The sequence below is a fragment of the Bombina bombina genome, chromosome 4, assembly GCF_027579735.1.
Source record: "Bombina bombina isolate aBomBom1 chromosome 4, aBomBom1.pri, whole genome shotgun sequence".
NCBI lineage: Eukaryota > Metazoa > Chordata > Amphibia > Anura > Bombinatoridae > Bombina > Bombina bombina.
In genome coordinates, this window is record NC_069502.1 from 568325924 (window position 1) to 568339650 (window position 13727).

A 13727-nucleotide genomic window follows, 5' to 3' on the forward strand; every position below is an offset into this window, starting at 1 on the left:
TGATAGAGATCTGGATGAATCGGAATATGCAGATATGCATCCTGTAAATCTATTGTGGACATATAATGCCCTTGCTGAACAAAAGGCAGGATAGTCCTTACAGTTATCATTTTCAATGTTGGTATCCTTACATAACGATTCAATATTTTTAGATCCAGAACTGGTCTGAAGGAATTCTCCTTCTTTGGTACAATGAAGAGATTTGAATAAAACCCCAGCCCCTGTTCCAGAACTGGAACTGGCATAATTACTCCAGCCAACTCTAGATCTGAAACACATTTCAGAAATGCTCGAGCCTTCGCTGGGTTTACTGGGACACGGGAAAGAAAAAATCTCTTTGCAGGAGGCCTTATCTTGAAGCCAATTCTGTACCCTTCTGAAACAAAGTTCTGAATCCAAAGATTGTGAATGGAATTGATCCAAATTTCTTTGAAAAAACGTAATCTGCCCCCTACCAGCTGAGCTGGAATGAGGGTCGCACCTTCATGTGGACTTAGAAGCTGGCTTTGGTTTTTTAAAAGGCTTGGATTTATTCCAGACTGGAGATGGTTTCCAAACTGATACCGCTCCTGTGGATGAAGGATCAGGCTTTTGTTCCTTATTGTGACGAAAGGAACGAAAACGATTATTAGACCTAAATTTACCTTTAGATTTTTTATCCTGTGGAAAAAAGTTCCTTTCCCTCCAGTAACAGTTGAGATAATAGAATCCAACTGAGAACCAAATAATTTATTACCCTGGAAAGAAAGGGAAAGCCAAGTAGACTTAGAAGACATATCAGCATTCCAAGTTTTAAGCCATAAAGCTCTTCTAGCTAAAATAGCTAGAGACATATACCTGACATCAACTCTAATGATATCAAAGATGGCATCACAAATAAAATTATTAGCATGTTGAAGAAGATTAATAATGCTATGATAATTATGATCTGTTACTTGTTGCGCTAAAGCTTCTAACCAAAAAGTTGAAGCTGCAGCAACATCCGCTAAAGATATAGAAGGTCTAAGAAGATTACCTGAACACAAGTAAGCTTTTCTTAGAAAGGATTCAATTTTCCCATCTAAAGGATCCTTAAAGGAAGTACTATCTGCCGTAGGAATAGTAGTACGCTTAGCAAGAGTAGAGACAGCCCCATCAACCTTAGGGATTTTGTCCCAAAACTCTAATCTGTCAGATGGCACAGGATATAATTGCTTAAAACGTTTAGAAGGAGTAAATGATTTACCCAAATTATTCCATTCCCTGGAAATTACTTCAGAAATAGCATCAGGGACAGGAAAAACTTCTGGAATAACTACAGGAGATTTAAAAACCTTATTTAAACGTTTAGATTTAGTATCAAGAGGACCAGAATCCTCTATTTCTAATGCAATTAAGACTTCTTTAAGTAAAGAACGAATAAATTCCATTTTAAATAAATATGAAGATTTATCAGCATCAACCTCTGAGACAGAATCCTCTGAACCAGAAGAACCATTATCAGAATGATGATGTTCATTTAAAAATTCATCTGAAAAATGAGAAGTTTTAAAAGACTTTTTACGTTTACTAGAAGGAGGAATAACAGACATAGCCTTCTTAATGGATTTAGAAACAAAATCTCTTATGTTATCAGGAACACACTGAGTATTAGATGTTGACGGAACAGCAACAGGTAATGTAACATTACTAAAGGAAATATTATCTGCATTAACAAGTTTGTCATGACATTCAGTACAAACAACAGCTGGAGGAACAGATACCACAAGTTTACAGCAGATACACTTAACTTTGGTAGATCCAGCACCAGGCAGCGATTTTCCAGAAGTATCTTCTGACTCAGTGTCAATCTGGGACATCTTGCAATATGTAATAGAAAAAACAACATATAAAGCAAAATTGATCAAATTCCTTAAATGACAGTTTCAGGAATGGGAAAAAAATGCCAGTGAACAAGCTTCTAGCAACCAGAAGCAATAAATAATGAGACTTAAATAATGTGGAGACAATAGTGACGCCCATATTTTTTAGCGCCAAAAAAAGACGCCCACATTATTTGGCGCCTAAATGCTTTTGGCGCCAAAAATGACGCCACATCCGGAACGCCGACACTTTTGGCGCAAAAAAACGTAAAAAATTACGCAACTTCCGGCGACACGTATGACGCCGGAAACAGAAAAAAAATTTGCGCCAAAAAAGTCCGCGCCAAGAATGACGCAATAAAATGAAGCATTTTCAGCCCCCGCGAGCCTAACAACCCACAGGGAAAAAGTCAAATTTTAAGGTAAGAAAAAATTGATTTATTCATATGCATTATCCCAAATATGAAACCGACTGTCTGAAATAAGGAACGTTGAACATCCTGAGTCAAGGCAAATAAATGTTTGAATACATATATTTAGAACTTTATATAAAAGTGCCCAACCATAGCTTAGAGTGTCACAGAAAATAAGACTTACTTACCCCAGGACACTCATCTACATGTAGTAGAAAGCCAAACCAGTACTGAAACGAGAATCAGTAGAGGTAATGGTATATATAAGAGTATATCGTCGATCTGAAAAGGGAGGTAAGAGATGAATCTCTATGACCGATAACAGAGAACCTATGAAATAGACCCCGTAGAAGGAGATCATTGAATTCAAATAGGCAATACTCTCCTCACATCCCTCTGACATTCACTGCACACTGAGAGGAAAACCGGGCTCCAACCTGCTGCGGAGCGCATATCAACGTAGAATCTAGCACAAACTTACTTCACCACCTCCATAGGAGGCAAAGTTTGTAAAACTGATTTGTGGGTGTGGTGAGGGGTGTATTTATAGGCATTTTGAGGTTTGGGAAACTTTGCCCCTCCTGGTAGGAATGTATATCCCATACGTCACTAGCTCATGGACTCTTGCTAATTACATGAAAGAAAGGGGAAGAATGGAGCTTATTGTCTCCATCTTAAACGAGGGGATATTTAAAAACCTGCTTAAGCACTTTAGGTCCAGAATCAGACGGAATGTTCCCTCCTTCTTAGGAACCAAAAAAAGGTTTGAATAGTATCCCAAACCTCTCACTGCGATAGGCACCACGACAATAATTCCTAGAGGACAGATCCCGTACACACCCCAGAAAGGCTTCCCTCCTTTATGGTCAGGAAGACAGGAGGAATCTGCCCTTGGGTGGCTGAGACTTAAAAACTATCTTGTAACCGTGAGCTATGACCTCCAGGACCCATGGATCCTGCACGTCCCTGAACCATGCAACTGGAAAGAGTGACATACTGCCCCCTACACAATCCAGAAGAGGACCGGGGATTGCCCATTCATGCCGACGTAGACTCGGCGGCTTCTTGCTCTGCTTGGATTTTGGACTGAGCCGGCTTCCAAGAGCTCTTGGTTTGCTCTGGCTTAGCGGAGGACTGCTAACATGGGCTTTATCAGAACGAAAAGAAAGAAAATAGTCCCTTAGATTAGTTCATATACTCTTGCGGTGTGACCATGAAGATAATTTGAGTCCAGGCCTGGACCAAACAAAATCATTCCCTTAAAGGGAGGGAAGAAGTCTAGACTTAGAAGTCATATCTGCAGACCATGAATTCAGCCAGAGCCAGATGGGCCTGGACAGAAAAAGCTGAAACCATAGCATTCAATTGAATAAACCATCTAATAGCAGCACAGATAAAAGAATTAACAACCCTCAAGGCCGCAAATGTTTTCTGAGTAACGTCGAGGGGATCCTCCACCCTGATCAAATCCTATAAGGAGTCACACCAGAAGGTAGTTTCTCCAGTAACCGTGGCAACAGCCGCTGCTTGAAATAAATATCCCGTATGTTGAAACATCTTTCTTAACAGAGTTTCTATCTTTTATCCATGGGATCTTCAAACGAAGAACTATCCTCAAGCGGGATAGTGGTAACGTTTAGCAAGGGTGAAGATAACGCCATCCCATTTAGGGACAGGACATCACAACAACTCCATTGAAAGTCCAGGACCGGGGACAATTTGTTAAAGGGAGAAGAAGAGGGGGGGGAAAGGAATCCAATCCTGTCCCATTCATTCTTAATAATGTTCGCCATCTAACAGGAGCAGGGAAGGATAAGGTACCACCCTGTCCTCAAACTCTATCCAATTTAGGAATTAAAGGTTCATCAGGCAATTTGGCCTCTGGAACCTCTGAATTCGCCAAAAACTTCCTTTAGAAGAAAGCGCAAATTCCTAAACTAAAGTCTGGTTCCTCCGCAGCCAATTTGGTTTAGAGGCAGCAGACTCCAACCCAGAATGTTCATACTCTGAAGTCTCAGAAAGAACTTCATCCTCGGATAACCCTCAGTTAAATCCAATAAATTATGCGCTTAGCGCGGCAAAGTAAAGCATTAAAGGCCGCAGACACCCCCGTCTGAACTGCGCAGTAACGTCTGGTGAAAAAAGGCCCCCTCCAAATGGAGAATCAGCAATGCTACGGGAAAACTGCATTGTGTAGAGATATAAGAATGTAGGCTACGCACCTTACTGGACGACAACTCCTCAGATGTGGACAGATCCGTGGTATCAAACATGTTTGATATTATCACATTATCAAGGCATATGGAACATAATTAAGAGGACAGAACTAAGGCCTATTTTCTATATAAACAGTAATTACTGATTAGGAATAGAGGGAGTGCCCTTTAAAGTAACAGAATCCTCCATCTCTAGTGCAATAACCTGAGAACTAGAGAAAAAAAACATCTTATTTTATTCTAAAAAACAGCACCCTTATACCCCAATGGCTGGGGCCCTATGACCCAGACAGAACAGAGATTTATGACTCCTCTCAGACACCCGGTCAGGAAAAAGGGAATGAATTACATGGTGCACAATGCAGGACTGTCCCTGCTATGAGAAAGCGCGCCAAGCTTGTAAGGTGCATGGCTCTCAAAGTGAAAGTGAAACCTGTATATTGCATAACAGCCTATGAGCCCATAACATCTCTCACATAAAAGCAGCATAAAATCAAATAAACATATAAGATTATTCCATCCTGTTCAATAATCCCCTTCAGGAGATATTAACCCTTGATTCTATACAGATAAAAGGAGTCACACTATGACCCTGTCTTCTTGCGTTATCGTACATTTATAAAATATGAAACGATCTTACCAGAATCTACGCTGTGGAACAGGAACACAGCCTTTCAAGTGTGACAGATAATAGCATCACCTCTGAAATAGACTTGAGTGAAGAAAGCAGGCGTCAACACTGATTGCCTATGGAGCTGTTAATATGAATCAGGATGGTTTCGCAGAAAGACTCTCCCTGCATCTCCGGACTCTAACTTTCATCCATGGTCTCACTGAGAGGCTGACAGAACTACTTAAAACTCCAGTCCCATCACGAAGAGTACTACCCTCCATAAGAGACTACTCCGAAATCTTCTAACACTTCTGACAGCCTCCTGCGACAAAGGGCAAAGAATGACTGGGGTTATGAGGAAGTGGGGGAGGTATTTAAGCCTTTGGCTGGGGTGTCTTTGCCTCCTCCTGGTGGCCAGGTTCAGTATTTCCCACAAGTAAGGAATGTAGCAGTGGACTCTTCCCATATTAAGATGGAAATCCTCTCATCTTTCTATAGCAGGCTTCTGGACAAGCATAGTCTTCACATGAACTATCAATAATTCTTGTAAAATGAGTATTCTTCATTTTTATGTATCATTTTATGCCCTGATAGGGTAGTTCTAGACTAAACGTGTTTTTATGATATTAGTGCGCATGTATACTTATTTATAAAATAGCAAGTCTGTCTTAATATAACTACTTTTATACACAGCGCATTATAAAAACATGAGTAGAATATGTTCATATCACAGAGTAACAAAATTGGGACAGGCAGCAGTACTTGTTGTACTCAAAGTAGTTGTATTTAAGCTATAAAGAAATATTACACATAAAATTGAGCTGAAAGGTCTTTTGTCTACCTGAGGCAGGAGGCCTCTGTCTACTGGCAGTGCATTCTCCTCTTTCTCAGCAGAATCCTTTTCCTCCCCTTCCACAGGCTCTGCTTCATCTTGTGCAGAAGGCTCTTCCTCTTGCTTATCCCCTTCCTGTGTATTCTCCTCCCCTTCCGCTTTATCTTCTGGCGTTTCTTTATCTACTTCTTCTTGCCCCTCTTCTGGTTTTACCTCGTCAGATTTTTCTTCTTCTTTAGTTTGACCATCTTCTCCATTCGCTAAATCCATTGGTTTCTCCTCTATGTCAAGAGGATTTTTGTCTGAAAACAAGTGCAAACACATCTTTAGACTGGTCCATCATTCTTTCATGTGGCTGCATATCATTTATACTAGTGGGACATGTGTTCAGTATTTAAATATCTCTAGCACCAGCATATAACAATGTAGAGAAAAGAAAAACAAATTTAGTAAATTCCGATTATGGAAATGATCATTAACAAAGTTAACAGTTAAATATCAGAACGCACCATGCATGACAGAGCACGCTTTCACTACTAGGTGTTTGGCTTTCGCCAATTTGAAAAGCAAAAATAAAAATAAAAAAAAACAGAATTTATGTTTACCTGATAAATTACTTTCTCCAACGGTGTGTCCGGTCCACGGCGTCATCCTTACTTGTGGGATATTCTCTTCCCCAACAGGAAATGGCAAAGAGCCCAGCAAAGCTGGTCACATGATCCCTCCTAGGCTCCGCCTTCCCCAGTCATTCGACCGACGTAAAGGAGGAATATTTGCATAGGAGAAATCATATGATAACGTGGTGACTGTAGTTAGAGAAAATAAATCATCAGACCTGATTAAAAAACCAGGGCGGGCCGTGGACCGGACACACCGTTGGAGAAAGTAATTTATCAGGTAAACATAAATTCTGTTTTCTCCAACATAGGTGTGTCCGGTCCACGGCGTCATCCTTACTTGTGGGAACCAATACCAAAGCTTTAGGACACGGATGATGGGAGGGAGCAAATCAAGTCACCTAGATGGAAGGCAACCACGGCTTGCAAAACCTTTCTCCCAAAAATAGCCTCAGAAGAAGCAAAAGTATCAAATTTGTAAAATTTGGTAAAAGTGTGCAGTGAAGACCAAGTCACTGCCTTACATATCTGATCAACAGAAGCCTCGTTCTTGAAGGCCCATGTGGAAGCCATGGCCCTAGTGGAATGAGCTGTGATTCTTTCAGGAGGCTGCCGTCCGGCAGTCTCATAAGCCAATCTGATGATGCTTTTAAGCCAAAAAGAGAGAGAGGTAGAAGTTGCTTTTTGACCTCTCCTTTTACCAGAATAAACAACAAACAAGGAAGATGTTTGTCTGAAATCCTTTGTAGCCTCTAAATAGAATTTTAGAGCACGAACTACATCCAAATTGTGCAACAAACGTTCCTTCTTTGAAACTGGATTCGGACACAAAGAAGGCACGACTATCTCCTGGTTAATATTTTTGTTAGAAACAACTTTCGGAAGAAAACCAGGTTTAGTACGCAAAACCACCTTATCTGCATGGAACACCAGATAAGGAGGAGAACACTGCAGAGCAGATAACTCTGAAACTCTTCTAGCAGAAGAAATTGCAACCAAAAACAAAACTTTCCAAGATAATAACTTGATATCAACGGAATGTAGGGGTTCAAACGGAACCCCCTGAAGAACTGAAAGAACTAAATTGAGACTCCAAGGAGGATTCAAAGGTTTGTAAACAGGCTTGATTCTAACCAGAGCCTGAACAAAAGCTTGAACATCTGGCACAGCCGCCAGCTTTTTGTGAAGTAAAACAGATAAAGCAAAAATCTGTCCCTTCAAAGAACTTGCAGATAATCCTTTCTCCAAACCTTCTTGAAGAAAGGATAGAATCTTAGGAATTTTTATCTTGTTCCATGGGAATCCTTTAGATTCACACCAACAGATATATTTTTTCCATATTTTATGGTAGATTTTTCTAGTTACAGGCTTTCTAGCCTGAACAAGAGTATCAATGACAGAATCTGAGAACCCTCGCTTTGATAAAATCAAGCGTTCAATCTCCAAGCAGTCAGTTGGAGTGAGGCCAGATTCGGATGTTCGAACGGACCTTGAACAAGAAGGTCCTGTCTCAAAGGTAGCTTCCATGGTGGAGCCGATGACATATTCACCAGATCTGCATACCAAGTCCTGCGTGGCCACGCAGGAGCTATCAAGATCACCGATACCCTCTCCTGTTTGATCCTGGCTACCAGCCTGGGAATGAGAGGAAACGGTGGGAACACATAAGCTAGGTTGAAGCTCCAAGGTGCTACTAGTGCATCCACTAGAGTCGCCTTGGGATCCCTGGATCTGGACCCGTAGCAAGGAACCTTGAAGTTCTGACGAGACGCCATCAGATCCATGTCTGGAATGCCCCACAATTGAATTATTTTGGCAAAGATTTCCGGATGGAGTTCCCACTCCCCCGGATGAAATGTCTGACGACTCAGAAAATCCGCTTCCCAATTTTCCACTCCTGGGATGTGGATTGCAGACAAGTGGCAGGAGTGAGTCTCCGCCCATTGAATTATTTTGGTCACTTCTTCCATCGCCAGGGAACTCCTTGTTCCCTCCTGATGGTTGATATACGCAACAGTCGTCATGTTGTCTGATTGAAACCGTATGAATTTGGCCTTTGCTAGCTGAGGCCAAGCCTTGAGAGCATTGAATATCGCTCTCAGTTCCAGAATATTTATCGGGAGAAGAGATTCTTCCCGAGACCAAAGACCCTGAGCTTTCAGGGGTTCCCAGACCGCGCCCCAGCCCACCAGACTGGCGTCAGTCGTGACAATGACCCACTCTGGTCTGCGGAAGCTCATCCCTTGTGACAGGTTGTCCAGGGTCAGCCACCAACGGAGTGAATCTCTGGTCCTCTGATCTACTTGTATCGTCGGAGACAAGTCTGTATAATCCCCATTCCACTGACTGAGCATGCACAGTTGTAATGGTCTTAGATGAATTCGCGCAAAAGGAACTATGTCCATTGCCGCGACCATCAAACCTATTACTTCCATGCACTGCGCTATGGAAGGAAGAAGAACAGAATGAAGTACTTGACAAGAGCTTAGAAGTTTTGATTTTCTGGCCTCTGTCAGAAAAATCCTCATTTCTAAGGAGTCTATTATTGTTCCCAAGAAGGGAACTCTTGTTGACGGAGATAGAGAACTTTTTTCTACGTTCACTTTCCACCCGTGAGATCTGAGAAAGGCCAGGACAATGTCCGTATGAGCCTTTGCTTGTGGTAGAGACGACGCTTGAATCAGTATGTCGTCCAAGTAAGGTACTACTGCAATGCCCCTTGGTCTTAGCACCGCTAGAAGGGACCCTAGTACCTTTGTGAAAATTCTTGGAGCAGTGGCTAATCCGAATGGAAGTGCCACAAACTGGTAATGCTTGTCCAGAAAGGCGAACCTTAGGAACCGATGATGTTCCTTGTGGATAGGAATATGTAGATACGCATCCTTTAAATCCACCGTGGTCATGAATTGACCTTCCTGGATGGTAGGAAGAATTGTCCGAATGGTTTCCATTTTGAACGATGGAACCTTGAGAAATTTGTTTAGGATCTTGAGATCTAAGATTGGTCTGAATGTTCCCTCTTTTTTGGGAACTATGAACAGATTGGAGTAGAATCCCATCCCTTGTTCTCCTAATGGAACAGGATGAATCACTCCCATTTTTAACAGGTCTTCTACACAATGTAAGAATGCCTGTCTTTTTATGTGGTCTGAAGACAATTGAGACCTGTGGAACCTCCCCCTTGGGGGTAGCTCCTTGAATACCAGAAGATAACCTTGGGAGACTATTTCTAGCGCCCAAGGATCCAGAACATCTCTTGCCCAAGCCTGAGCGAAGAGAGAAAGTCTGCCCCCCACCAGATCCGGTCCCGGATCGGGGGCCAACATCTCATGCTGTCTTGGTAGCAGTGGCAGGTTTCTTGGCCTGCTTACCTTTGTTCCAGCCTTGCATTGGCCTCCAGGCTGGCTTGGTTTGAGAAGTATTACCCTCTTGCTTAGAGGATGTAGAACTTGGGGCTGGTCCGTTTCTGCGAAAGGGACGAAAATTTGGTTTATTTTTAGCCTTAAAAGACCTATCCTGAGGAAGGGCGTGGCCCTTACCCCCAGTGATATCTGAAATAATCTCTTTCAAGTCAGGGCCAAACAGCGTTTTCCCCTTGAAAGGTATGTTAAGCAATTTGTTCTTGGAAGACGCATCCGCTGACCAAGATTTTAGCCAAAGCGCTCTGCGCGCCACAATAGCAAACCCTGAATTTTTCGCCGCTAATCTAGCCAATTGCAAAGTGGCGTCTAAAGTAAAAGAGTTAGCCAATTTAAGAGCGTGAACTCTGTCCATAATCTCCTCATAAGAAGAATCTTTATCGAGCGACTTTTCTAGTTCATCGAACCAGAAACACGCTGCCGTAGTGACAGGAACAATGCATGAAATTGGTTGTAGAAGGTAACCTTGCTGAACAAACATCTTTTTAAGCAAACTCTCTAATTTTTTATCCATAGGATCTTTGAAAGCACAACTATCTTCTATAGGGATAGTAGTGCGTTTGTTTAGAGTAGAAACCGCCCCCTCGACCTTGGGGACTGTCTGCCATAAGTCCTTTCTGGGGTCGACCATAGGAAACAATTTCTTAAATATAGGGGGAGGGACAAAAGGTATGCCGGGCCTTTCCCATTCTTTGTTTACAATGTCCGCCACCCGCTTGGGTATAGGAAAAGCTTCGGGGGGCCCCGGGACCTCTAGGAACTTGTCCATCTTACATAATTTCTCTGGAATGACCAAATTGTCACAATCATCCAGAGTAGATAACACCTCCTTAAGCAGAGCGCGGAGATGTTCCAATTTAAATTTGAATGTAATCACATCAGGTTCAGCTTGTTGAGAAATTTTCCCTGAATCTGAAATTTCTCCCTCAGACAAAACCTCCCTGGCCCCCTCAGACTGGTGTAGGGGCATGTCAGAACCATTATCATCAGCGTCCTCATGCTCTTCAGTATTTTCTAAAACAGAGCAGTCGCGCTTTCGCTGATAAGTGGGCATTTTGGCTAAAATGTTTTTGATAGAATTATCCATTACAGCCGTTAATTGTTGCATAGTAAGGAGTATTGGCGCACTAGATGTACTAGGGGCCTCCTGTGTGGGCAAGACTGGCGTAGACGAAGGAGGGGATGATGCAGTACCATGCTTACTCCCCTCACTTGAGGAATCATCTTGGGCATCATTTTCTCTAAATTGTTTGTCACATACATCACATCTATTTAAATGAGAAGGAACCTTGGCTTCCTCACATACAGAACATAGTCTATCTGATAGTTCAGACATGTTAAACAGGCATAAACTTGATAACAAAGTACAAAAAACGTTTTAAAATAAAACCGTTACTGTCACTTTAAATTTTAAACTGAACACACTTTATTACTGAATATGTGAAAAAGTATGAAGGAATTGTTCAAAATTCACCAAAATTTCACCACAGTGACTTAAAGCCTTAAAAGTATTGCACACCAAATTTGAAAGCTTTAACTCTTAAAATAACGGAACCGGAGCCGTTTTTATATTTAACCCCTATACAGTCCCTGGTTTCTGCTTTGCTGAGACCCAACCAAGCCCAGAGGGGAATACGATACCAAATGACGCCTTCAGTAAGCTTTTTCTATGTATCTGAGCTCCTCACACATGCATCTGCATGCCTTGCTTCCCAAAAACAACTGCGCATTAGTGGCGCGAAAATGAGGCTCTGCCTATGATTAGAGAAGGCCCCCAGTGAAAAAGGTGTCCAATACAGTGCCTGCCGTTTCTTTAACATAATTCCCAAGAATAAAATAACTCCTCAAAGCTATAAACTATTAAAAATGCTTATAAATCAATCGTTTTAGCCCAGAAAAATGTCTACCAGTCTTTAAAAGCCCTTGTGAAGCCCTTATTCTTATTTAATAAAAATGGCTTACCGGACGGATCCCATAGGGAAAATGACAGCTTCCAGCATTACCAAGTCTTGTTAGAAATGTGTCATACCTCAAGCAGCAAAAGTCTGCTCACTGTTTCCCCCAACTGAAGTTAATTCCTCTCAACAGTCCTGTGTGGAAACAGCCATCGATTTTAGTAACGGTTGCTAAAATCATTTTCCTCTTACAAACAGAAATCTTCATCTCTTTTCTGTTTCAGAGTAAATAGTACATACCAGCACTATTTTAAAATAACAAACTCTTGATTGAAGAATAAAAACTACATTTAAACACCAACAAACTCTAAGCCATCTCCGTGGAGATGTTGCCTGTGCAACGGCAAAGAGAATGACTGGGGAAGGCGGAGCCTAGGAGGGATCATGTGACCAGCTTTGCTGGGCTCTTTGCCATTTCCTGTTGGGGAAGAGAATATCCCACAAGTAAGGATGACGCCGTGGACCGGACACACCTATGTTGGAGAAACACAAGTTTTTGTCTCCCATTACTTACAGTAAAGGTAAGCTTAAGAAAAATAGAAAGGAACCCATTAAGTTGTAGGTTTAAATAAGCCATGACCAAACCATGAATAGTGTGCAGACAAAAATGATCTACAGAATTGTGTAAGAATATTCTTGATAACTAAACAACACAGTGCCAATACAGCATCAAAGTCACAATGGTTAGGAAATTGTTTCTTCTAAATGAGACACCAACCATATACATATTAAAAGGATTCATTTAAAAAAAAACTGCTATTAAAGTGCACTATATAAAACAGGTTCATTTTTTTGTGTAAGTAAATATTTTAAGATAAAGCTATTTGTTTTGAAACCATCAGTGTAGGACAGATTACTCACTGAAAACTCCCAAAGCTCTTTTTGGTGGACAGTGCAAATATGTGACCATCATTTTCAAGAAAACAAAACATGTAATACAGCTTAAAATGCTATCACTATGGAAAAGTAATGACTAGAATCTATTTAAACTGGTTAGATGTGCTCAACAAGTGGACAAACGTGACATTTTATGTTTTCCTTCATATTTAATTATCCCAACTAAATAACAAAAGAACATTATACCTGAAACATATTTCAAATATCAGAGCATTGACTCAACAAAGTAAAATGTATTTAATTACTCAGCAGCTTAAAGAAAAGAACAAACTTTCACATTTACACTTAAAATCAGAAGTTTTCATATGATTTGCTGTATATCTATTTATGTATGCTGGCTTTGTTTACAAATAACAGACTGGTTTAACAAAGACAAGCTTTGCTGGAAATACATGCTGCCCACAAGGTTTTTATAATAATGCTCTAAAAGCAAAAATGATCTAATATAAACACAGTGAATGAATATTGGGAATCACTCTATGGCAGACATCCTCAAACTTGGCCCTCCAGAGGTTTTGGAACTACATTTCCCATGATGCTCAGCCAGCATATTAGCTTGCTGAGAATCATGGGCCAAGTTTGAGGAGGTCTGCTCTATGGAATTAACAAAAATGTCTGTTAACTAAAAAAAAAAACGAGAGAACAAAATTAAACAAAATTGAGGATCAGAACACGTTGAGCTTGGAAGAGAACACACACAGTTGTTGGTCACAAAGGTTTGTTAAGATAAGACAAAAGAATACTTGGCTGTGTAGGTATCACACTGACGACCATATTAGGAAAATTATGGCAATTGCAAAATGAAATGACGACACATTGTAGTTGACAGCAGTGGTGACAAAAATTAAATGAAAATTTTCTAGAAAAGCACCATTGAGGAAAAGCCATAAGAAGTGATCATGAACACTGTTATACAAATGCACC

At 41.1% G+C, this 13727-nt stretch overlaps 1 protein-coding gene across 1 annotated transcript in view; it reads right to left on the minus strand.

Moving 5' to 3' along the window:
* The window catches only part of MDN1 (midasin AAA ATPase 1), a 1255339-nt gene that overhangs the window by 102305 nt on the left and 1139307 nt on the right, over positions 1-13727 (minus strand). Inside the window, 1 exon segment of the mRNA XM_053710546.1 lies at positions 5925-6217. Coding sequence (XP_053566521.1) covers positions 5925-6217 — 293 coding nt within the window.